General features: G+C 38.1%; 1 protein-coding gene across 5 annotated transcripts in view; it reads left to right on the forward strand.

The window, feature by feature from the left end:
• Nucleotides 1-27,107, forward strand: part of LOC306873565 (zinc finger protein 827-like) — an 82,458-nt gene that overhangs the window by 30,209 nt on the left and 25,142 nt on the right. For all 5 annotated transcript variants that reach the window (XM_079422956.1, XM_079422957.1, XM_079422960.1 and 2 more), the window contains exons 4-5: nt 661-1,159; nt 14,367-14,594. In XM_079422956.1, coding sequence (XP_079279082.1) covers nt 661-1,159; nt 14,367-14,594 — 727 coding nt within the window. The remainder of the gene's footprint in view (nt 1-660; nt 1,160-14,366; nt 14,595-27,107) is intronic.

The raw sequence follows: 27,107 nt of genomic DNA on the forward strand, positions 1-27,107 counted from the left end.
TATTTTTACATTGCCCTTGTGTCTCCGGTCAGTAACCACACTACATGAATTTAAGTCCAAACTCAAAACGTATCTGTTCAACCAATATTATCTGTCTTTACCTGTTTCTTCTTAAACTGTTATGGTTTAATGCTGTATTTGATTGTTTGCTGTATTTGACTATCTGTATCATTACTATGGTTTGCAACTGCAACCGCATGTCCTGGACGTGGCAAATGTCTACTGTCCATCTATGTATGTACTGATTGCTTATACTGTTTTGTCATTGTGAAGTGCCCTTGAGCTTGGGAAAGGCGCTATATAAATTACACTTATTATTATTATTATTTTTATTAATATTATTATTGAAATAATATTTTTAAAAATACCTGTATGTAAATACATCTGTAATTAATTTCTGTAATTACATTTGCAATTACACTGTTGACCCAACCTTAAACCTACCCATGCAACCAAACTTGTCCCTAACTTTACCTGTATCCCACCTCAATAGCAGCAAAAGTGTTTTGCAATACAGTATAAACACAATAAGTTCATAAGTACTTATTTTTTGATGTATGTACATAGTAGTTAAGACTACCTAATATAAAGTGGGACCTAATATTCTTCCAGCCCAGATTGTGCACAGTTTTTTCTCATTTCTTCTGTTGCTCATCTCAGGTCCATCAGCACCAAGACCGAGGAGAGACTTTCCAGTGTGAGCTCTGCCCCTTCACATCCTCCCGCCACTTTAGCCTCAAGCTGCACATGCGTTGCCATCAGCACTTCCCCCGTCCCGACCTCAAAGTCAAGGAAGAACCCGACACAGACACCGAGGAGGGCGAGGGCTTGCTCATGGGGGACGGTGGAGTCGCTGGTGATCAGGTCATGAACACAGATGATTCCACGTCTCCCACTGTGAGCCAACTCGACGGTCGTTTGCTGGCCTCCCCTGCAGAACCATCGAACCACGTCCAGATCAAGGAGGAACCCCAGGAGAGGGATGTGTCTGTGATGTCTCCCTTTGCCCTGTGTAGGGAGCGACCCAGCAGCAGCAGCAGCTCTCTGGATCTGCCTGGACTCAAAACTAGTCCACTGGGGCCTGGACCTACAGCTGCCTCACTCTTCAGCCCAGATATCACAACCAAGACGGCTACGGACCTCCTCATGAAGCTCTCAGGTAAGAGATCTCAGTTAAACCACAATGTAAAAGGGCAATGTGATGGAATAGATGCTTGATTATGTAAACCAGCTTGATTTATCCGTAATTCCTTGCATTTAGGATGAATGAATTGCTAATATAATTATGGGTTGGCAAAGGCAGTAGAATTCGGCTTGCTGGATGGGAACCCAAAGCCAAGATCCTGCAGGACTGTGTCTGCATGATTAATTCTTAACCTCAGTTACCGCTCTACCGTGAGAGCCTGTTTATTATAGATGTACTATACCATCTTGAAACCGGATGCTGTATTTTTAGTTCTGCCAGTTTTTAACAGGTTTAAAAATACACATTTAAGGCTGCCATAAAAATATCATAAGTCAGTGACTTTTTGATAAGTCAGTTGTAGTCCTTGTTGAAGGCATTACATTTACATTCAGTGCCATTTTTCTCGACACAGAGGATACACTTGGCTTTAGACTGTAAAGAATTAACAAACAAGTATATCTTAGATTATGCTTATTAACATGATTAATATTGATTCGTGATTTAAGAAGCTAACAATATGATTAAACTTTACATTGAGATGTATTTATGCCTTAGATATCTGATCTAAAAAATGAACAACAATCTTTTACAGTCTTTTAGTAATCTAGGTTTATAAACCTTGCTTATGATAACAATATCATAATCAGTTTATGCTAATGCTAATATTGAGTGTATCAATTAATCATTTCATGGGGGGGGCAAAAGGAAATTTAGCTGTTAAAGTACAAAACTCAAAATTACACTTGTTAATGTAATCAAACTCCAAACTTTAGACCATTAAACATATGTTGTTGTAGCCCGAAAGTATAGGTAATTGTGAGACAGCAGCGAGATTGATGCGAGAGGGCTGACCAAGGGTTACCCAGAAGGTCGGCAACAGGGTCGCTGCTCCCTCGCTTAGTGCAGAGTAATTAGATTGAGATCTCGGAACAGAAAAAAAGGAAAACCTTCGGAACATTAGATTAATTAAAAATGCATGCATAATTCATAATTAAAAAGGAATCTGTAATGGGAAATGATTAGCGCCCTCAGCTCCATCGTGTGACCTCTTGCCTGGATGCAGAGGGACTGTTCCAGCTTAGTTAACTTCATCTCCGTCTTGGTGGAACGTGCAGAGTCTCCGCTCAGTGCACCGCCACCCCCTTGTCGCCCATGGCACTGTGTTTCTGGACTCCCAAACAATCAGGTTTAGGTACCAGAGGACTAGATAGACTCCTCAACAATGCGGGCTGGAGTTAATACGTAGTGGTCATGTCCGTGATGTTCTAAGCAGGAGATATGCTCCACTACAGAAGCTAAACTTTCGATAGAGATGGATCAGGATAGTCCTCAGTCAATTAGTTTGTATGGATTTATTTTTTTAATTTCAGCTTTACCTTTAATAATTTGTGCAGCGGTGCTTTAACAGGGACGATCTAAGTGACACCACTTCTCATGTGCTGTGCTTTAGTGTGCTGAAACTGTCAGGACGCTGAAAGTTGCGTCTTTTAAGTCACCCCTTTAAAGCAGTGCTTTACAGCTATCAGAGCAGTGCTTTTCTAACATGTTCACTGCCTTTTAATAATACATTTGAATTCAGAGACTTTGGCTCAGTGTTTTGTAGCATGCACATTTGGTTTTTGAGCCTACGTGTCATGTTAAAAACTGATCAAATGTCATTATTGATTAGATGGATCTGTGAGTGACATCACTTTACAGTGACATGCATTTCTGTGTGGAAAAAAACCCATCAGTCACAGAGCTACTGTAGGAAATGCGCATGACCCTAGTTGTCAAAAACAGGAGAGAACTTTATTATACTTATAAGCTCATGTGCTGTTTAAAAAATAAATTTTTGCTTGGCACATAACTTGGATTGGGTGGTTCTATCCTTATCCGCAAATTTAGCAAATTCACAGTATTTTCATTTTGCAAAAAGACATATCCTGACCGCAAGTGAATCTCTGTGAAACTTTATGTACTGAAGAGCGTTAAAGGGATAGTTCACCCAAAATTGAAAATTCCGTCATTAATTACTTACCCTCATGTCATTCGGAACTTGACCTTTGTTCATTTTCGGAACACAGATGAATATATTTTTTATGAAATCTGAGAGCTTTATGACCCTGCATAGACAGCACCGCAACTAACATGATCAAGGCCCAGAAAGGTAAAATAGTCCATGTCATATCAGTGATTCAACCGCAATTTTATGAACCTACGAGAATAATTTTTTGTACACAAATAAAAAAAAATAACGACTTTATTCAACAATTTCTTCTCTTCCATATCAGTCTTTGATGCACATTAATGAGAGTAACGCCAGTTTGACACCGCAAGCATGAGCAGCAAGTATTTTTTCCGGCGTGCAGGTTAACAAATGTGTGATTCACACCGGGAGCAGGAGCAGCGCATGAGCGTCAAGCAGGAGCGTCGCGTGAGCAGCAGTGCCGCAATCGTTAATCTATTTTTGCTGCGCCGCTTACGCTGAATTAAAGTCACAGTGCATTGTTCTTGATCAAAATTGACCCGATTAACATTAAAAATAAGAAATTTCACCATAAAATCATGTAAGTGACGTGTTTTGTTTCACAATCACCATATGAAAAAATAAAAAGCACAAAAACACATCACTTCCACAAGTTTTTGACCAAACTTCAAAGGTCTGTTAAATTAATAAAACTAGAGGCATTTGTTAGCTTTAATATTACTTTTTCAATTCAATTATTCAATCCGATTACACTTTATTGTTGGAATTCTTTCCAAAATTTGTCTTGGATCTCACAGCGTCTCACATCAATTCACATTCCCCAGAGGCCTATTTGAACCCCCAATTCTGATTTATTCATTTTACAGACTGATGCACAAAAGATTTACATAACATAGCCAATTAAATCTAGCATATGCTGTTAGATGGCAAAAATGAATATTCCTCATACAAAATGTGAGAAGGGTCAGACATAGGCAAATTTTTCCTGACATGCTCGGCAATTGTATACACATCTTGAAAACTTGGTTCAAGTTTATCATGTTTATCATGTATTAACTACATAATATTATTTACATATGTGTGTGGGACAGAGAGGGGGACACAGTCGCATCACAGAGTATGCTGGCCATATCATACATCAAAGCACATGACACACAGTGTTCGGAGGAGAAATATGACAGAAATGACGATACTCGTCTGTATTGCAATACAAGCCGTGGTTCATCTGCTGCTCCTACTCTGCATACGCACCGCTCATGCTTGCGGTGTGAAACGGGCGTAACACAACGCATGTTTGTGGTGCTGCAGATGCAGGACACAAATTAAGATATTTTTTTTATTTGCACACAAAAATTTATTCTCGTAGCTTCATAAAATTACGGTTGAACCACTAATGTCACATGAACTATTTTAACGATGTCCTTACTACCTTTCTGGGCCTTGAACGTGGTAGTTGCATTGCTGTCTAGGGAGGGTCAGAAAGCTCTCGGATTTCATCAAAAAATATCTTAATTTGTGTTCAGAACAAAGATGAACGAAGGTCTTACGGGTTTGGAACGACATGAGTGTGAATAATTAATGATAGAATTTTCCTTTTTGGGTGAACTATCCCTTTAATTATCTATATTTGTTTGTGCTTTCACATTTCTTTATCATTTATAATAGACTTTTTAATAATTAATTCAATTTTTGCCTAATTGGAACTGTAGCGCACAGAAATCAACAAACAAAGTAGGACATAGAGGGGTGCAGGATCGGGAAAGGATCAGGTCACCCGAAGTGCTTCTTACAAGAAATTTGTGTCTGATCAATTTTTTTGTCAATGATTTGTCTCATAAAATTGCATTTACAAGTATAAATAGACAGTTTTCGGTATGTAAATTAAAATGTAAAATTTTGTATAAAATTAAAACTATTCACTTTTAGCATACTTTCATGTATGTACATTATTTAAAGCTGGGTTGGGCATAATATGTATTGGGTTTTTGTGTGTACATGTATATATGTGGCTTTTTTATGCAAATAATTGATTAATTAAGTAATCATTAGTCGCAGTCCTACTCAGAAATTGTACAATGTACATTAATGATTTATACTGCTACAATACCAGTTAGGGATTTGCAAATGTAATTTTTTCTTTTGTTTTTACTAGTACTGCAACTTGATTTTCACCAGCGAATTTGGCAACGTATTTGTGCACATCCTTCAAATTTCTTAAGTAGTGTCTTGAGTGTTATCTGTTGTTGTCATACTCCCACTTGGGGTACATGAGGGAAAGAGAAATGGGGAAAGAAACAAAAGAATGAAAAATGGGATGGGAATTAAAGAACTGTAGAATAGCAGACTACTGCTTTTAGAGTTTCCCAGGCACAACACACACATGCTCACGCACACATGAGGTGAACTCTCACCGACCTCTGACATAATTGGCCTATCATTTCTTTGGACTGTCTGGTTCTCCTCTGAGTTTCAGACCAATCAGCTTTGATTTTCCTCCACGCTGACATGACTGTCAGCCATCCAGTTGCGATACACATTTTGATTTGAAGATGAAAGCTGGGGAAATGCTTTGAAATGCAGGCTCCTGCACATGCTTGCTGGACCTAATTCAAAAATGACAGTTCACACGTTGCCTCTTCCTCTCAGAGAAAGTGACACTGGGTGTGACTCTGGTCACAGGCGATTAATTGCCTTGTAAAATTGTGGGAGGTGTTAAAATTGGCGAATCCAAGGAACGAAAGCTGGAGCGTTTTCTCCATCCGCATTGTTTTTTGTACGCTCTTCTTTCATTTGTTCCTCGTAGTCCTCGCAGCACGGAGGTTTGCCAGCTATTTCCCACATTCACCATGCTGCGATTGCGCTCGTAAGTGACCCCTGCTGAAATCCAGCATCCAGTGATGTGTAGCTGCACCGTTGCTGCTTCATGTAGCAAAGCCTTCCTGCCGTAGCAGACTGTTGGCTGTTGTTGCCCCCTTAACCTGCCACGTTAAGCCATCCTCGCTGGGAGCGCTGACCAATTGTCAGAGCTAGGAGCAGAGCTGCATGACAGAGGTGGAAAGCTAATGAAGTGGTCCAATAATGGGCAGCTGCAACAGAGTGAGAGGTGACAGGGTACTGGACAAGCGCCCAGCAGAGAAACGAATCAGCCCACAGAGAGGAGGAGGCAAAAAAAACCGAGGCCAGGTGACAGCAATGGCAGATGACAGCATCACCGGCGAGAGCAGAGATAGCCCCAGTGTTGATGTAACACTGACCAGGGGCTTCACTCCAGTCACAGCAAGAGAGAGAGAGCGAGCATAGATAGCGAGAGAGGGGCTGCATTCAGACACAAGCTGAATATGATTGTCATTGCTGTTCTGAGCACTAAATGTGGTTATGTTCACACATGTTAGTGATATAAATGAAAGAAACAACCGTATTAAATAATCAAAGTGACTCACTTAAATGTTAAAAAGTTTTCAAATGTTTTGGACATCACTTTTCAAAATTTAATAGCATAAAAATGCTAAATTCCTTAATATAGTCTTAAATTTAGTTTTTTGAGGTCGCAAGTTCTTTTGTATGGTACATCTGAGTGAATCATCAGCAATTATTATCAGCGTATGCCATTTTATTTAGTTTAAAGAGATATTTGAACCCAAAATGAAAATTCTGTCATTAATTACTTACCCTCATGTTGTTTCAAACCCGTAAGACCTTCGTTCATCTTCTGAACACAAATCAAGATATTTTTCATGAAATCTGAGAGCTTTCTGACCCTGCATAGACAGCAACACAACTGAAATGTTCAAGACCCAGAAAGGTAGTAAGAACATCGTTAAAATAGCCCATGTGACACCAGTGGTTCAGTCTTAATTTTATGAAGCTACGAGAATACTTTTTGTGCTCAATGAAAACAAAAATAACAACTTTATTCAACAATTTATTCTCTTCCCTGTCAGTCTTTGACATTCGTTCATGACAGTACCATATGCGAGTGAAGCTTCTGACGCAAGAGCTGGTGTTCTGACGTAGAACCCAGATCGCGCTGCGCCTTTTTGCAAGCAGAGGAATGCACACACTTGCATCGTGATATTCTCGTGAATGACCTGGAAGAGAAGAAATTGTTCAATAAAGTTGTCATTTTTGTTTTCTTTGCACACAAAAAGTATTCTCGTAACTTCATAAAATTAAGGTTGAACCACTGATGTCACATGGACTATTTTAACGATGTCTTTACTACCTTTCTGGATCTTCAACATGTCGCATTGCGTTGCTGTTCATAAAAAACATCTTAATTTGTGTTCTGAAGATGAACAAAGGTCTTATGGGTTTGGAACGACAGGAGTGTGAGTAATTGATGACAGAATTTTCATTTTTAGGTCAACTATCCCTTTAATATTTCTGTTTATTAATGAATATTGATATATTGGTAGATATAAATATTTAAAGATTCTTACATGAGCTAATTTAGTGAAAAATGTGGAAAACATGCCATGACTATTTTAACTACATTTTTTTCCGTATATTATCCTACATAATCTTGAATTGGCCCAAATTATGGCTTCTCTGAAAAATACAATTTTTTTATACCATTTCAGAACATTAAATGTCATCTAAAGAATGAAAATGTCAGGATTTTATTGTTCAGCCCTAATTGCTCCACAGAACAGTCGAGGAAGTGTGATATGGAAATCAGACATAGGTAAAGCAATTATGACATGAATGTGATTGTGTGTATTATTTACTTACTCTCATGGTGCTCCAAACCTGTATGGATTACTTTCTTCTGTGGAACATAAAAGAAGATACTTTGAGAAATGATTTCGTTTTTTTTCTTTTGATAACCAAAACTGTTTGGTTATAGACATTCTTCAAAATATTTTGTTTTTGTTCTGCAGGAGAAATAAAGTCGTACATGTTTGGAACAACATGTCTGATCAACTTACACCTCGATTGGATGCAGTTGTAAGACTTTCTGGTTTATGAAAGTTGACATCTTTGATACATAATTTAGTCACTGTCACTATGGTTACATGCATATTCACAGGGGCTTGACTTCAGTTATTTGTTAATACACGCAGTATTTCAGCTGCTTCTATGTGCTGCTATATGAACAGCACTATTTAAGAGTCACACCCGTTTGTTTAAAAATGCTTTTGCCAATCCTGAACACTGACTGTGTGAATGGAGCTAGAAAGATGGCAGCTTCCACATAAGACCTCCACGGTAGAAAAAGTCATGCCAAAGATGATTTGATGACAGGACGGAATTTGAAAGATCAAGATAGGCACTTGGGATTACTTCTTTATGAAAGTCTAATAAAACAGTCGGTAAACAGAAAGTGCTCATTTTCGTTGAGCTTAATTTTGGTATTTTGGAGATATTCATGGCTTATGAGGAAAAAAACAACAAACTTGGCTGGCGGATTAAGCTGATAAATTATTCAGCGCTCTCTGTAACATGAATTCGAATGGAAATTTTGCTCTATTTTTAGCTGCAAACCGAAAGGTCACCAGAGTGGTGTGACTTTGTATCTCCGCACTCACGTCTCCAGCTTGTACTTTTCTGCATGTCTTCGAAAGAGAGAGCGCTTGTGCGCGTGCCGCACGCCCTGTCCCTGTCTGATAGGACATGTGACCCGACACGCTCTTAATTAGAGGATGCCCTTCCAGGTGCTGACCGGACCACGCTAAGTCCGTCTGCTGACATCTGACTGGTGACATTTCCAGCCGGTGCCACCACATACACCACCCCCGCCGCCACCTCGTCCACCGCCTGCACTCTCCACGTGAAGGTCATAAACTCTCCCAATAGCTCCCGACGATCTTTAGCTCGTAGTCTTGTCCTGTCCCCTAACCTGACTGTCCCTTCGATGCTGTCGTGGATGCACGTCACCATTAATCAGAGTCATCGGAGTGAGGCAGTGGTCAGCTCGTGGAGATTGATGAGAAGAGTCAGCAGCGTTGTGGATGGTGTATGTACTCAGATTTGGGTTGGTGGGGAGATCATGACTGCTGAGGGGAGTGTGGTAGAGACAGGAAGGGTGAGTGATCACTGCTGATCTGTAAGAGAGATGAAAGGAAAAACGGTGAGAGAGAGAGAGAGAGAGAGAGAGAGAGAGAGAGGGAGGGAGGGAGAGAGAGAGAGAGTGAGGGAGGGAAGAGGATGGGCCGGCACTTGCGTGGAAAAGACTGACAGAAGAGGAAGTGTGATATGGAGATCAGAAATAGGTAGAACAGTTTTGATATTGTGAATGTGTGTCAAAGCATGTAGGCCTACAGTGTGTGTTAATGAAAGAGTGAATGTTCTCACAGATTGTAGCAACCAATCAAAAGTAGTACTCTAAAAATGGACACTTTTCACATTTCCAGGGATTTCAGAAACGGAAGTCACCATGAATGTGTAAACTTCTTCAGTGGAGAATGGAAGCTACAACAAATATCATTTATATAATTTACTAGTTAATTTATGCCTAAATAAATAAAAGTATAGTGTTGTAAATGCACATACATTTTTTAAAATTAACAATATGAAAAGCTTTGCTAGATGTACAATGCCACTAAATATGAAAATGCATCTTCACATTCTGTTAAAATATTCTGTTACTTAAAGTCGCAATGAAAAAGAAGTTGCAAAAGATAGTTTTTTCATGTATGTTCTAGTGAAATGGATTATCAAAAGAAGAAAAAAAAAATGTTTATTTGCTGGTTGTATGGATGGAGGCAGTTTTGAGGTCAGATGTAAGAAAGGGACAATTTTAAGCAGAAAATGTACTGTAAATGATCCAGGAAATCCAGCATAAGTTGTTTCATTGGTAGATCGACATTTTGATTTAAAAAAAGTTGCCCACTTGGATAAAAATGAACAAAAATCAATTAATGATCAAGTATGTAAAAAATTAAATGTTTTTGTTGAAAATGGCCTCCTTACCCTGATTCAGAACTGTAAGCTTGATTTATAATTTAAAGGGATAATTCACCCAAAAAGGAGAATTCTGTCATTAATTACTCACCCTCATGTCGTTCCAAACCCTTAAGACCTTCGTTCATCTTCGGAACACAAATTAAGATATTTTTGATGAAATCCGAGAGCTTTCTGACCCTGCATAGCAAGCAACAGAACGTGCATCATGGTACTGTCATGAACGTGCATCGAAGACTGACACGGAAGAGAAGAAATTGTTGAATATAGTCATTATTTTTGTTTTCTTTGTGCACAAAAAGTATTCTCATAGCTTCAAAAAAATTAGGTTGAACCACTGGTGTCACTTTCTGGGCCTTAAAAGTGGTAGTTACGCTGAACAAAGGTCTTACAGGTTTGGAACGACATGAGGGTGAGTAATGACAGAATTTTGGGATGAACTATCCCTTTCAGGTATTGGGTAGCATTTGTCAGGAAATGTCAGTTTCACGTCATTCGACTTTGTGTGGTTACATCACATTGGTGAACAAACAGAAAAAGGTCCGGCTTTTACACCGCGTGTACTGTATGGTGTGGTGAGAGGTGTGTTTATAGGTCTAGTTCAGGCTTTACGTACATCGTGGGAAACAAATGTTTCTAAATGGTTATTAAAACCTGAAATCACCTGCATCGTTGGTACCAGCCAACAATATCCACAAGGAGAACGGTTTAATAAACTTACTAAATCATATTTTAATTAAAATCTGAGACCAAAAGGAATCCACAAACCTAGTCAGATTGCAAATTCAAAAGAACACAAAGCTGAAGAACACAAAGTCTGATCCGTTGTGCACCTTTTGACAATGCACCATTAACAATTTCTGGATAATCAATATGCATATTTTGTACTGTAATCCATCACTTAAACTCCTTTGATCTGAATCTTTGACTCTTTGATTGTACCTTTATTTTGTATAATAGATGTGTGGATTTTATTCTTTTTTCCCTCCAAAACCCAACCTTTTGTACACTACTATTTAAACATTTTGAAATAAATTAATACTTACTTCAGCATTTAATTGATCATTAAATTTCACAATATTGTTGTTTTTACTGTAATTCTGATTTAATAAATGTCAAATTGGTGAGCATAAGAGACTGCTTCAAAAACGTTTAAAAATCTTACTGACTTTTCAAAAGATGCAAAAGGGTTAGCAATAATATTAGGGGAAAGAAAATATAATTAGATATAAAAACAAAGTTATAACCAACATAGAAAACAAACATGTGAGTGCCAAATCGAACCAGTGGCCTGTGTTCTGTTCCTGGCACTAATAAGAAGGGGTTCCATGTCTTAATATTAATTATTCATTGAAGCCTAATTAGAAATGGCCCACTTTTACAGCATATTGAGTGAGAAAAGAAATGTTTCTTACTCATCGGAATTCGGAGGAAATATATCATCATCAATCATTTTCTGTGTAATTACAGACAGTCAGCATACACACTCTTTTAGATGTTCACACTGTTAGATGATTCAGAAACAACACAGTCCATATTTTACATAAAACTGCCTGTGAAATTGTTTCTGCTGGGCTTTCAGTCTAGCCCAGAAGGCTCATCATGTCCACCAAATTCGAAAAAAAGACCATTTAGCCTATTACTTCTTGATCTATTTATCTTGTCTTCCCCAAAGGTTTCCTTTCTTTTAATATGGAGCCAAAGCTATACAATTAATTATTAATAGAAGCAAACACAAAACCCCTAAATCATCTTCTGCATTGATGCAGACTTAACTAAACTAACTAACAAACCATAATATTAGCCACACATTTCTATCATGCCACTTAAGAAGACATGGAATATAGTCACATACCCTTTAAACTAGAGATCGACCGATATATCGGTTTACCGATATTTTTCCCGATATTTAAGCATTTTTCTACAATCAGATATCGGTTTTGTAATATCGGATTCACCGATAAACACCGCCATCTTGTGGGTGTTTTGTTAATTGCGCGCAGGATCTGAGGGGAGGGGAGACAACAACGACGCCGTGCAGGTACTTGATTTGCTGTAGTTAGTAAACTATTTAATATTACAGTCATTAATGCACAAATTAGATGTGTTACATAAATGCCTGATATGTAGTTTATGCAACTTGGCTCTAAGAAATATGATAAATAAGATACTCTGTCAAGCCCTGTCCCTATAAAGATATAACTTTGCCTGAAATAACACAGCCATGAATTAGCGCATGTTGGAAATAAAAGCACTGAATTGAATTCTCTCTCTGTTGTCTATTAGTCTCGTGAAGTCGGAGTCACGTAGATAATCCGTCAAGTCCTCTCCCAATAAAGACGTAACTTTGCATGAATTAAATAATACAGCCATGAATGATTACATGTTGGAAATAAAAGCATTGAATTTAATTCTCTCTCTGCTGTCTATGTTCATCATTAGTTTTGTGAAGCCGCTTTCCTACTGCTGTTCACTCAGCGGTTGATGCTCAAGAAATGCTCAGCACAGCCACTGCATGTAACTTTTAACAAGATTAACTTTTTTGAAGCACCCTAAATTGTATTAACACTTACTATATAACCATTATTTCGTTTATAAACATCTAAATTAATACAACTCTATGGAAATTCTCTGCAATCGATCGCAGTTTGAGTAGCCTATAGTTATGTGTAAATGCATAGATAAACCACGCTGTCAGCAGCATAATTTAGAACGACAAAAAATAGAGCCTGCCAGTCGAGAAATGCAATAAAATACAATGCTTGTTATATTCCAATATTCCATATTCCAGAGAATATTATTCCGTGAATTAACATTATCCAGTGAATTATTCTTCACTCTTTAGCCTATTAAACAGCTTATAAACCTACTAAAACTGCAAATCTAAACACTGCCACAGCACATTATAGCAGGAGTCAGATTTCACTGAAATTTCACTTCATGGGTAGAGCCTGGTTTATACTCGCTGCGTCAGCACGAGCGTGAAGGTGCGCGTCGCGGATGGAGCGCAACGGAGGATTTTGTTTTCAAACTAAAGTAAAAGACCGCTTCTTAAACCAGAGAAGGTGAACATGCTGGTGTTCTTGTAGAAAAAACATGTCAGCTGCTGTTCTTGTAGAAAAAGCATGTCAGCGAGTTTAGTTTTACTTTTCTTTTTGTTTTCGTTTTGAGAAGCTTGTTTTCTTTGCTGTTTACCTCACGTTACGCTATGGAGGCTTTCCTTAATTAAAAAAAAAATATATATTAATATTTATTTGCTTCCTCAGAGTTTGCTAAACATTCTGTAATATACTCGGTATATAAGACCGCATGTGATGTGTCCTGTGCCATGCCTCGTCTTATTCGTTTTTGTTAATAAATGTTATGTAAGCTAGTTTGTCATTGTCAACGTACTGTTTTATTGTTGTTGTGCTTTTTAACTAAGAATAACAATGAATCCATCTTGTTTTACATTTATTCATTTAGCTGACGCTTTTATCCAAAGCGACTTACATATATATTGCTATATATGTCAGAGGTCGCACGCCTCTGGAGCAACTAGGGGTTAAGTGTCTTGCTCAGGGACACATTGGTGTCTCACAGTGGATTCGAACCCGGGTCTCTCACACCAAAGGCATGTGTCTTATCCACTGCGCCATCACCACCCACACTGTGGTGTTTTAGTCTTAAAAAGTGAAAGGTGTATAGATATAAGCAAAACAGACAATTAGCTTTTCTTGTAAAATGTGACACCAAGATCGCAAATTTGAAAGTGAAAGCGCACGAAAAAAGGAATTCCTGTTTACAAAATTTAAATCACAGATAATACTGATGAAAAAGAACGAGTTGAATGTTTAACACTTTCATTACCCTATAATTATAAACTATGATAAAAGTTCATCAGCATGCATTGATTAATCAAATGTTGTAGCAAAAACAAAAAAACAAATTGCAACCAAATTATGTGCTCGTGCGACCAACTGAGAAAGTTAGTCGCAAAAGTGAGATCAGTGGGAAGAATGAGTCTAGAGCCCTGCATGAAAGACTGCTAATTCTCTAAACATTTTTTGTTAAGATGACTGAAAGGAGGAAAAACCAAAGTGAAGTATGGACTTACTTCACGCAGTCATTTATTTACTTTATAACAGTAAATAAATATATCTGCATATCGGTTATCGGGTACATAAACATGCAAATAATTAGTATCGGTATCGGTTATAAAAACAATCTATATCGGTCGATCACTACTTTAAACCTTGCCATCAACAAAAACATGGGCTTCAGGACATAGTTCTCAAAACTCTTGCTTGTCTTTTTCTTGCCCCACAGCAGCGAACCAGAAGGAGGCCCTAAAGGGTACATTCTGTGTCAAGGAGGAGCCCCAGGCGGAAGAGCCCCTGAGCTCTCAGAGGGGACCAAGCTATACCTTCTGCCAAGAAGGACCCCCAGGGTCCACCAAGCCACGAGAGGAGGGGAGCCCGATGTTGGGCAAGAGCAGCCTACTCAGCCAGGACATCAACGTCAAAGTGGCCTCTGAACTGCTTATGAAGCTCTCAGGTCAGCAGATGTATTTTGGTGCATGCACTCATATTTGTGTGTGCCTTTTCAGGCTTAAATTCATCAATGCTGTTGAGGAGCTCAAACTCAAAGGCCAGAGAATTGAGTGAGTGGGTGTGTGTGAGAGAGATGTGTGTGCTTTGCATTCTCTGTTTTTTTTTTCGACACATTGCTAAGGTCATATTTAGAAGACTCTTAATGCAACAGTACTACTAAGGTTAAAGAATAAGCTAAAATTTGTATATTTACATCAGAAATATGTCTATACATTATGTAAAATTATGTAAAACACTGTCAGGTCATCATAAAATCCAGCAGCTGTTTAGATTTGCTCGTGTTTGTCTGTAAAATTAGTCTTCCTTTCTTTCTTTGCCATTTCACTCGCTTATTTTTTTGTTTGTTTTTTGCGCTTTCGCTCTCTCCCTCTGACCTGCTGCTGTCCATTCCACTCACTCGTGTGTTCTGGACAGAAGGAAAAGGGTCAATTCCTTTTCATGTTGTTCAGTCAATGTGCTTTTTATCCTGGGCAGTCCTCTGCCAAAATAAACCCATTGATTGCTGTTTTGGGCCGCTGGTCCAATCTTTATTTGAACTCTACAATACAAGGGGATTGAAAAAGTTCAGGTCTAAAAAGTATTCTGTGTCACATCCACTTTGTGTACGCTTTTGTGTTTAAATGCAGTTGAAATAGACTCACCGCCACAAAGATGCAACTTTATTTGTGGGAAAAATGCTTTATTGATAAGACAGTAGAGAGAAAGTGGTCGATCATGGTAGTTTTGTGAGCCAGACTTGAACTTGCACAACTCACATGAGCACTGTGTCAGACTATATGCACCACAAAGCCACAGCACCAAAAAATGTTATGCTTTTTAATTTTCTCATATTAATCAGAGATGGGTTAAAATCAATTAGTCAATGCAAAACAATTCTTTCCTTAACAATTATGAACTAAACAAAAACCAAATCCGACAAACGAATTGAATTTAACAAAATGTGTAGTGACTGTTTTGCCCTTGTATCAAATTTTTTTTTTTTTTATAACCATTTCTTACTATGTGTAAGTTGTTGTCTTTGGATAAAAGCGTCTGCTAAATGACTAAAAGTAAAAGTAAAGTAAAGTATCACAAAATAATCAATGCCAAAACATGTATATCATGAATCATTTGGGTGATTCCATGAATCAGACTCCATAATCGAATTTTGAGAGATTTCCATCTTGAAGTCGGTATAAAACTGACATTTTGATTGCTTTTTCTTTCTTATTGTGACGTAAATCTGAGTGAAACTACAAGAAATTTGATAGAGATTATTTGATTTTGTTTCTATTTGGACCTGATTGGATCGTTGTCATTTCCTAATTGTGGTGATTGTTTAAGTGACAGGTTGTTAAAAGGAATAGAGTTCAACATTGTTGGACATATTTCAGGCCCAGCTATACTTCGTTTTCCGCGTTCCACTCCGTCTCATGCACAGCTGTGTCTGCACAGATTTTAAAGTGTATTCAAGCATGGATGAGTGCAAATGGATGAGTTTGACACCTAGTGGATTCTCAACAGCAGTCTCCTTGTGCATGTGCTGTTGTACGCGCACTGTCTGCACAGACACATAAATTGGGCTGCACGCAGACGGTGTACGTGGATGTACTAACGAAAATTACATGACTCACACAGTGAGAAAGCCGTTGCGGAACGTGGAAGGCTGAAGTATACTTTGAACTTTATTGCCCAGCCCTAAATCATTTATAAAAAACAAATACAAATAATTAAAGTAATTGAAATAAAATAACCACATTTTCTTTTTTGTGTAATGCTACAGTTCTTTATGAGGTGAGATTTTAGACGTTCTTGCAAGGTAATAAAAGATCTGGAGAAAGAGACAGATAAACAGAAAATGAGTGAGAAAATCACTTGTCAAAGAGAGAGAGAGCAAGATCTAGAGTAGTCCATTACAGAGGATGATAGGGAGTGATTCACTCTAAAGCAGCGTATTTGACGGGCACCACACACCAGCTGCTGCTGCTCCCTCCCCATGATGCCTTACACTTCAGCGTGACTCAGCCGCACCAAGAGAGAGCTGGTTTTAACACGTGTGCTTCCTGACTGCACAGCCCCAGGCCACGTTTCCCCAGAGAGTGAGTGAAAGTGTGCACATGAACTAGAGAACCAAGTCTATGAGTATGGAGAGTAGTAAGATGCGAGAAAAGGACTAAGTTCGCTTCGCTCACGTTGTCGTTGAGCGTTATGTGTGTGCGTAAAGCTCAATGAGAGGTCTCTGTGACTTCCCACATCAAAACTCTCCATGTGGTACTACAAGCGAGAGCCTCTTTCCCGCTCACCCCACCTCCAGGATGTGTTTCCTCAACCTGTCTCTCTCTCTCTGTCTCCAGAGGCCAGGAACAGGGACCAATTAGCCTGTTTGTTGTCAAGCTGAAGCAGTTTTACATGACATGGCCTCGCAGATCCGTCTCAGCGCGGCCACCGCAGCGTGCAAACTTGCAACCAAGTGGATCTAAAGAGCCGCGCTCTGCTAGCTGCAGGCTGGGGATCAATGCCATGGAAACAATGACATCGTCTGTGGTCTTGTGTGTGTGATGCAGTGGTGCAGTCTGGAGAGGTCATTTGGGGGAAGGTCGTCTCCGTCTGGCTCATATGCTCATAAGTACACTGCCCTGCTGACCGAGGATGTCTTGACAACCCCCTTGTTCTTCTTAAGGCCATCTAACATGGCTTTACATGAGATGCTATGTGGGTTGTGTACCGTAGTGGTTGTTTATAGTGTCGTTTGGCACTGTCGTGCGAACCTCCGCAGACTGCACACGCAAACTCGCTGCCAGAGATGTTCATGAGTCTTTAACTTGGAGTCTGAGTTAAGTCTGAAGTCTTTAACCTGGAGTCCAAGTCAAGTCTGAAGTCTTTGTCGCTGGGGTCTGAGTCAAGTCTCGAGTCTTTGGTCACAAGTCCGAGTTGAGTCTCAAGTAATTTAATGGCTCGCTGAAAAAAATCCCATTCATAATCCTCATGTACTGAAATCTTCCTATTTACGAAGCTGTTTTATAGGCTATAGACAAAATATCTGATCTATGATCTGCTTTGTAAAAAAAAAAGAGGTGTTAAGGTTAATGTACATCCAGCCTGTTACTTAAGTTTCAATCCATTCCCATGTTCAAAACAGTTTTTCTGTAATCAAATTCTATAATAAGAGTCCTATCTACCATGACACATAAGGAAATATGTAACACAGATATTACAAAGCCATACAAGAGGTGCGGCCTCTATATTTTCTTCCAAGCAAAAGTCCGGACAAAAATAAATAAATAAAAATATATATTTTTGGTAACACTTTATTTCCATAGTCCACTTTAGACATTGTACTAACAGTAAGTTATTTTGCAACTACATGTCAATTAACAGTCATTAGAGTATTAGTAAACTGTCTGCTTAATATCTTCTAACACTTTACTTTGATGGGTCCACAACATACAACCTACTGACTATGAGAAACTTTGCAAGTATATGTCAGCTTATTCTACTAACCCTAAACCTAGCCTAAAAGTCTACTCTGAGAGTTAGAAGATATGTAGTTGTGAATTAATGAGAATTAGTTGACATGTAGTTACAAAGTTATAGTTAGTAGAATTTCTAACGTGGACTATCGAAATAAAGTGTAACCATATTTTTTTTTACATGTATTGTACTTTTACATTTAGATACATGCGAGGCCATGTGACAAAAACACTGTTTCTGTTCAGGGTTTTCCTCCTGACATCTATACTATTTAAATATATTATAAGCATTATCTACTAAAAAGGTCTACAATAATTAAAACGTTCTCATCTTGAGCAGAAAACAAAGATAACCAGCAGTTTCAAATTTTAAGTTCTATCCTAGCCATCTAACAACAATTTTCCAAATTATAATTACATGATTCTTTTGAAATGCTCTTAGCCTACAGATTAATAATGCTAAATGTAGATCAGAAATGTCTTGTCACATCTGGTTTGAACAGTCAGAGTAGGGATGGGCGATATATCGCATCTGGTTGCATGCGCATCTCGTCAGTAAAGCCGGTTCCTTGATTAGCGTTAAATCTCCATCACCTGTTTTCAAATGGAGCAGCATTTAATACACGGAGCCGTAGTTCACTGACAAGCTACGCAATATCGCTTTCATTATTGCAGATATATCGCCTTCGACAATGAACGCAAATTGCGTAGCTTGTCAGTGAACTACGGCTCCGTGTATTAAATGCCGCTCCATTTGAAAACAGGTGATGGAGATTTAGCGCTAATCAAGGAACCGGCTTTACTGACGAGATGCGCATGCATATCGCATGCGATATATCGCCCATCCCTAAGTCAGAGTCATAGGTTATTGAGAGATAAATAGATAGTAAGAAAAATAAACTTGGCGAGCCTAGCTGAAAGGGCTTGAATTAAGCGCTTTTAGCTTTAGATAAAAATACTAGAGAATATAGCGCTGAAAGATATTCGCCATAAACGACGCTTCTTATGTGATCCGCGCTGCTGTTTTGACACGCTACTCACTTAAAATGGTGCTGCAGTTACGACTCGCGGCCTGCATGGATGCTGGGGTGCGGATGCGGTCCACCTTTTGAAAATCAGTTATATAAGTATTTAAGGATAAAAGACTTGAGTTGCTTTTAAAATATTCACAAGTCCTTTTCCTCGAGTCGAGTCATTTCAGGTTGAGTCTGAGTCAAGTCTGAAGTCTATAAAAATGCGACTCGAGTCCGAGTCACTAACTCGAGTGCCCATCTTTGCTCGCTGCACTCACTAAGTGTTTATACTTGACATGCTTGCCATTGCATTGTTTTCAAAAACAACGAGCGGCAATACAGAATATCAGATGATACGTCAGCGAGAAGAAGTAGATCTTACATTTAGCTTCTCAGGAATGATATTAAAGGGGTCATCGGATGCTAAATTCACTTTACAAGTTGTTTGCACAAAAATGTGTGTTGGAAGCATGTGTACACATCCGCCCTATAATGATAAAAATCCGCCCAGTGTTTTTTTCTAAATCCCTATTTTAAATCCCAAAATCAGGATGTTCTGAGATTCCTGTCAGAATGACATAGTTCTGTACAGGCCACTCCCACGATAGTTGATTGACAAGACCGTCTTTCCTGAGACCCACCCTGAGTGAGCTGAGAGCTGTCCGCCATTGTGTCGACTCTGGTGCAGGGGAAGACAAGAATGTCTCAGATTAAGCGATTGAGGTGTTTTGTTGTTGGATGTAATAATGAATATAGGAGTTGTCATTTACTCCCGACATCTGAACCGCTGAAGACGCAGTGGATTACGTTTGTTTTTGAAGGGAATTCGCCCCCTGATCTACCTAAATGTGTCTATGTTCGCGCGAATCATTCATTTTCCAGCTTTACCTACAAAGAAATGAGTATAAGGGTTTTTATGAATCTTTGCAAATCGCCTTTCCTAATAAAGTGCTAGTTAGCAAGTTTCACGATGAATGCGGCTAAAGTAAACAATCCCTCAGAGAGCAGCTCGGAAGATAGGGACAGGGTCAGCAGAGCTCATTAACATTTAAAGGAAAATGCTACAAAACAGCTTGCTCTGACAAAAGCTGTTTTTGACAGGTTATAAAAGGTGTTTTTTTACACTACCATTGAGAAATTTTAACCAAACTATGTTACAGACTTTTCATTAAGACCCTAAAGAATCATATCAACTTGTGGAAAATGAGCATCCGATGACCCCTTTAACAGTTAATGTTTTGCAGTTGTTGTCCATGTGAAGCCAGTTTCTACACTGACTGTGTGCTTTAAAAATGGCAAGCTGGGGAAACCTTTACATTTTACTTAGCTCTGCCTTCAGAGGGGTCATCGGATGCCCATTTTCCATTTAATTGCCCATTTAATTTGTGGTCCAGTGTCAAATATATGAAATAACCCCCATATAAAACATACATAAACTTACCCTGTAGCAGATCTCTACAGGTGGAGCTGGGGAAGGTGGAGGGTTTATGAAGCTTGCTTCAACTGCTACAGCAAGCTCTAGCCAAGTATTTGAATGCTGAGCAGCAAGCTCATTGGCTGCTGATGCAAAAAGAAGCCAATCACCTGTGCCATGTGATAAAGATGTCATTATAACAGATTTAGTTAGAACCTATTGGCCTTCAGCATCTAGAGTTTCATCACAGAACTTTGTATTTATAAATTTTAATTCTTGTTTTACTTTTATGTTTAATAAAGCTTTAAAGGGTTACTCCACCCTAAAATTAAAATTTTGTCATTAAACACTTACGGGTCGTTCCAAACCCGTAAAAGCTTTGTTTGTCTTCGGAACACAATTTAAGATATTTAAGCTCTTGTGTGTCAGTCGCGCCAGAAGGATACGTCTTCTACGTTTGTTTACGCTTTGATTTGAATGAAAACAGCACATACGGTATGCGGCTGACACACAAGAGCGTACACTGCTTGCGTCCAGCGGATATTCTCCAAAATGGCGCTACGCTGAACCAGAGGAGACGAATTGTTGAATAAAGTCGTTGTTTTGTTTTCTTTGTGCAGAAAAAGTGTTCTTGTCGCTTCATTAAATTCAGATTGAACCACGATGCTTTTCATACTTTTATGAACCTTGACAGTGCAATTTACTATGAAGTCAATGGAACAGTCACAAGCCTCCCGGTTTTCATCCAAAATATCTTAATTTGTGTTCCAAAGACAAATGAAGCATTTGGAACGACATGGGTGTAAGTGATTAATGACAAAATTTAAATTTTGGGGTGGAGTATCCCTTTTAAAAAATCACTACCCATTGGGGTCCTGCATATATTCAACCCAGGCGGATCAAATTGTTCATGACACTGTAGTTCATCTCTGCCACAGAAGTACAAGTGCATCTGCTCATGTAACTTCACGACACTTATCTCCAGGTTGCTCCCGGGGGAGTGTCCATTTGATTTATGGTCCCAAGTTCATGGTCCCATTGTGTGAAAGTTACCAAAATGATGAACTTGACCACTGGGCCTGGTTAGGTTGTAGTGATTTGGTCTTAAGCACTGACAAGACATCAGTAAGAAATTTTTGTTAGTTTGTTTCATGGTGTGGATAGCAGCTTTCCCATTTTGAGGTGTTGCATCACAGGATTTAAAGTAGGTCACCTCCCCCACCCCACCCCCCCATCAAACCAGTTAACAATGTGTCGACTTCCCCCACATCTGTTTAATGGTAGCTGTTTGCATCCTGAGGCTAATTACCACTGCCGTGTTAGTCCCTCCGCACTGATGCTTCCTGGGCTTCAACAGATGGACCCTGATGTGGCGCTACACCAGGGGACACACAGGACCTAAGAGAGGACTTCCATCCTCTCATCCTCCACAGCCCAACCTGTATTTGTTGGGATTGTTTCTTGACCTGGTCATCTCTTCCGCTTCTCTGCCATGTTCTTGTTCTTTTTTTATTATACCCTAAGCCAATTAGAGGCATCATTACAGAGCTCAGCAGTAAGACAACATGAGCCATACCAGCCAGAAATGCTGTGGTAGGCTGCTGGGTGGCCATGACCTCAAAAATCCCACCTTAGAATCATACTCCAATGAGCTGGTATTAGTTTGAAATTTAGAATTTATTACTAAAGAAATGTATTTTGACAGAGAGTGGCCTTCATTAGAAGAGCAGTGACATTTGTTCAGTGATTGGAAATGTGTATAGTGAAAACGAATATGAAAAACTTGTCATTGACCAGTCCAGTAGCTCTCAGGTGGTGAAATTCCTTTAGGTGGTACACAGCATGACCCTGAATATTTGCACTTTTAAAAATATACATATTAAAAAATATTTTGTTTTAAAAGGGATGTCTAATGCCATTTCATGCATTCTGACTTATTTATACTGTTAAAAAGTTGGATTCTTATACTAAACATTACCCAAGTCTCAAAAAACGAGTTGGACGTATGACAGAGTATTTCTGTGCCAAATATACTCCTTCATACCTTCAGGATCTCGACTGTTTAGAGAGAAGCGGTACAGCTGTATCTTTTATTTTATAAATCTGATAAAACTAAAGACTCTTCAGAGATATGAAGGACTACTCTATAATGTACTTAAGATTAACATGAGACTGGTAGAAACTGTGTGTTATGTCCCCTTTAAAGTTATTTTTCATTTTTTGTTTTTGTTTTGTTTTTTACCATGATTTTGTTTTTTTTGTTTTTTTTTAGTATGTATAGTAACACTAGTACTAGTACAGTAGTAAAAATGTATATTTTACATTTATACATCTGGTCAACTCATGCATAGCCCATCGTTTTACATTGGCAGAGCTGGAAGTGAATAGATTATATGTTGGCCTGACCACACTGATATGTCTGTTTTGTTCCTTTGCAATATTAAGAAACAGCCAAAACTGAAGAAATTGACAAAAAGGAGAGGTATTATTGTTTGCAATCAAAGTTTGTGAGCTGGTCTGTTTTTGACTCCCTGATAAACTCTGAATGCAGCACTGTAGTTTGACCATGATATCAATAATGAAACCAGACAGAGAAGTTCAAGTACTTCTAAACAGACGGGTGAAGTTTTAAGATTGCATTGCTTTAAATGAATAAATATATTTATTTTGATGGTTTTATTTATTAGTATTTTGGAATTGGAGTGCAAAATGTACAAGTCTTTTTAAGGGCTCTTGAACTGCAAAGGGCCAGTCAAGGGTTGAGTCTCTTGCAGCAGCATTATTTGTCAGAAATATTGATATTAATCACAATATGGCATTATGAGTATGTTGCTCACAGTCCTACAGCTTCAACTTAATAAGATTTCTATTTGACCAATGTTGAAATCTTTTAATACAGTGGTCATTGATGATCACCTGAATGGTGATACTTGGAACAGAACCTCTGGACTTGATGTTACAAAGGACGTCCTGTGTAGTTTCGAGTTGTAGAATGAAACTTTAGAAATCAGAAAAGCAACGCATTGGCCAAAGACATTCATTTGCATGTGTTCATTGTTCAGTAATTATTAAGAAACGCCACGGTTTGAATGCAATTTAATAACCCCTCAACATAGTAACTGACAGGTATTCTTTACAAATGGGCTAGATTTAGCCCATAGTAGTTCTGTGGAAAAATGAACCCATGGATTATGCACAATAATAGGAACACTGTAAGTGCGACAGTAATTATGTTGATGAAATTTGGATTTGTTGATAGTGGATTCATTACAAAAGTTTTTTTTTTTTTTTTTACATTTAGCAGACGCTTTTATCCAAAGCAACTTACATTGCATTCAAGTTACAGTTTTTACATTTTACCAGCTCTTGCTTTCCCTGGGAATCAAACCCATGACCTTGGTGTTGCTAGCGCCATGCTCTACTATTTGAGCTACAGGAAAGCCATCCCACAGGAAAGCTACAGGAAAGCCGGGTTTAAGATTGTAAAAAAAATATTAATTTAGCAACACAGTGTCTTATTTCATTTTCAGTCATTTTAGGAACACAAAGATATTTTTTATGAAATCTGAAAGCTTTCTGAAAGATGTAATTTTTGCGCACAAAATGTATTGTTGTAGCTTCATAAAATTATGGTTGAACCACTGATGTCACATGGACTATTTTGTCGATGTTCTTGGTACCTGTCTGGGCTTTGAATGTGGTAGGACACTTTCTGTCTATTGAGGGTCAGAAAGCTTTCGGATTTCATCAAAAATATCGTAATCTGTTTTCCGAAGAGGAACGAAGATCTTACGGGTTTGGAATGACATCAGGGTGAGTAATTAATGACATAATTTTATTTTTGGGTGATCAATCCCTTTAAAGAAGGTTTTAACATACAAATTGTCAAACGGCTAACTAGCACACTATCACACAAACCTTCTTGGGGAGCTTGCATATCTCAGTTCACCGTACCTACTGAAGAAAAGCCCCAAACAATCATCTACTTGGTTGATGGGCGAATAGTAGACCATCCTCGCCCATCCCCAGCTTAAAAGAATTCCCCATCTGTATTTTATAACTGCAAAAAGACAGCCTTTTCACCAATCTAGAGTCCAGATACTCCTCCCCGTGAAATGAAACCACTGTGAAGCCTGCACAGCAATTTGACCATTTCCTATATCACACACAACCCAGGATCCCTCCAGTAGTATCTTCAGGGGCATGTGGAGCACTGATTCTCTCTTGCTTTCTCTCTCCAACTGAGTTGAGCGTTGCATCGTGATGTGCTGAATTATTGAGAGGCTGTTCGGCCGCTGGTCTGGGATCTGCTCTCCCTTGTCTCTTTGCGGGCTGCGGTTGCTCTGCACCTCTTTGAAGCGACTGAACTCTTCACCTCGTGTCTAAGCGGGTCATCCTTTCTGTCGGGCCAGAGGAGACGTAGTACAGAATGACAACCTCGTTCTCTATCCTTCTCCTCCACCTTTATCTCACCCTCTCTTTTTTTGTATATCTTTTCACCTCTAGCTTTTCGTTTACTCCATCTGCCTCTTTTTTACGTGAAAATATTATTTAATTATTTTTTATATATATAAAAACGAATACAATTAATATACAGTATACACAAATAAAAAAAAAGTTTAATAATAAAATAATATTGTAAAAAAAATATTTAAAAATTGGGCTTTAAAAAAATTGAAATAAAATGCAAGCTTTCAAAGATGAAACAAAAATAGATAAACTAGTCCACCTGACTAATTTACTGTCATCTTGTCTAACCTATCCCAATTTTCTGTCTTTGTTTCCTCTTCCTGATTTCTCTGCTCCCCCCTCCTCTTCCCTATTTGCATCTCTTCTGTGTGCATCAGTTCCCTTTCTCCCTCTTCTTCTCTCTCACTCTCACCTCCAAATTCATATTCTCAGGCTACTGTACAGTGCATCAAAGTGCATGTGACAAGTGAGGTTTGCATGTGTTGAATGACTAATGCTCTGAGGCTGTCAGATTGTTTAGTATGCCAAACGGATGCAGTGGGAACGTTGGTTGATTCATGCCTTTATTGTCTAAATGAGGGTGAAGTTTGCAGCGCATGTCTTTGTCACCAACCTTCAGCAGCTTCTTATATGGCGCCTCTGAGTTGTTTGACGTAGAAATACTGGTGGGTGAATGCAGTGACATGTTTTACACTGTCTGAGGCTATTTTTAGCAGCATTTGTTTTCTTTTAATTGATTTTATAGATCATTTTTATTATACATTCAGTTTGTTTGAGCCAAATTAATTGAGAAAGTACATTCAATAGTCATACTTCTGAAAACTAATCTGTCACAATGGAGGACTATTTAAAATAAAGAGGGAAAGCAAAAAGGTGAGATGACCTAAAATCTTGATGCTGATTAAAAAAAAAAAAAAAATGCATTTTAGGGGTGGGCAATATTACTAAATTTTATTTAAAAAATGTTTTTTCATTATAAAAATGTAAATCACAATATAGTTGTTTTTTGTTAATTTCTTTGTTATGAAAAATAAGAACAAAGAAGCAAATTATAAACGAAAGAAAGAAATACAATAAAACAAAAATGCTACTTAAAACAGTGCAGTTTTTCAGGTACACTGGTTTTAACAGTAGCATTACTGTTTTACAGTAGTAAGAAATACAACATAATTTGAATAATCAAATCTAAAAATAATGCACTGCCCAATCTTCACTGTATGAACTAAATCAACATTTAATCTTATTAAAGCTAAAAAAGTTATTCAGACAAGAGCAGACAGCAGAAAGTATATTAGGTTTAATAACTTTTTAACATCAAGCACATCCCATGCTTTATTTTCTCATTCATGTTTCTTTCTTACTTTAGCATGTCAGTAACTTGTGGAAATGTGTGAATATATTTACATAAAGCGGTATAAACAATATAGCAAAATCTCTGGAATGAGTCTCTATATCATCACCATGATATATATTGTCACGATGATGAGGATGACAAAAATAGGACAATTAAATTACTGTTGAAATAAATAAAAAAATAATGCTTACTTGAATTAGATATGAAGATATCAAATAATTATCCTAGTATAATCATTTTTCTTTTTTGCAACTTATAATCAGTAATCTGCAAATTATTTTCTGAAATATAAATATTTCAAACTATTTAAGTTCTGAATGCACTCAAGTATTCACATATAATTTTGTTGGTCTTTGAGACTGAAAAAGTGGATCCTCCTTTTCACATGACAGAAGTTACAAAATCTTTTAATTTATAGTTCATACACTGGAGTTGCTATTTTTTTTTATCTGTGTTCACCTTTGTGCTGAACAGTCATAGCATAATAGCAGATATTTCTATATGTAATGTTTAATAAATGCACATTTAAATCAACGTTTCCAAAAAATGATGCTATGGTGGGACCCTCAAGTACTCTGACAAATTTGAAACACTATATTCATTTGTCTTTCTCACACCTTTCATTGTCAAAGACAGGAAATCATTGATTATGTTTACATGCATGTTCTTCATAAGCTGGTCACAAGTGTCATATAAACACATTACACTGTTTTCCTTTAAGCATAAACTGATAAACACAGCCATATTTTTGACCATT

This window comes from Barbus barbus (assembly GCF_936440315.1).
Source record: "Barbus barbus genome assembly, chromosome: 8".
In the NCBI taxonomy this organism is placed as follows: domain Eukaryota; kingdom Metazoa; phylum Chordata; class Actinopteri; order Cypriniformes; family Cyprinidae; genus Barbus; species Barbus barbus.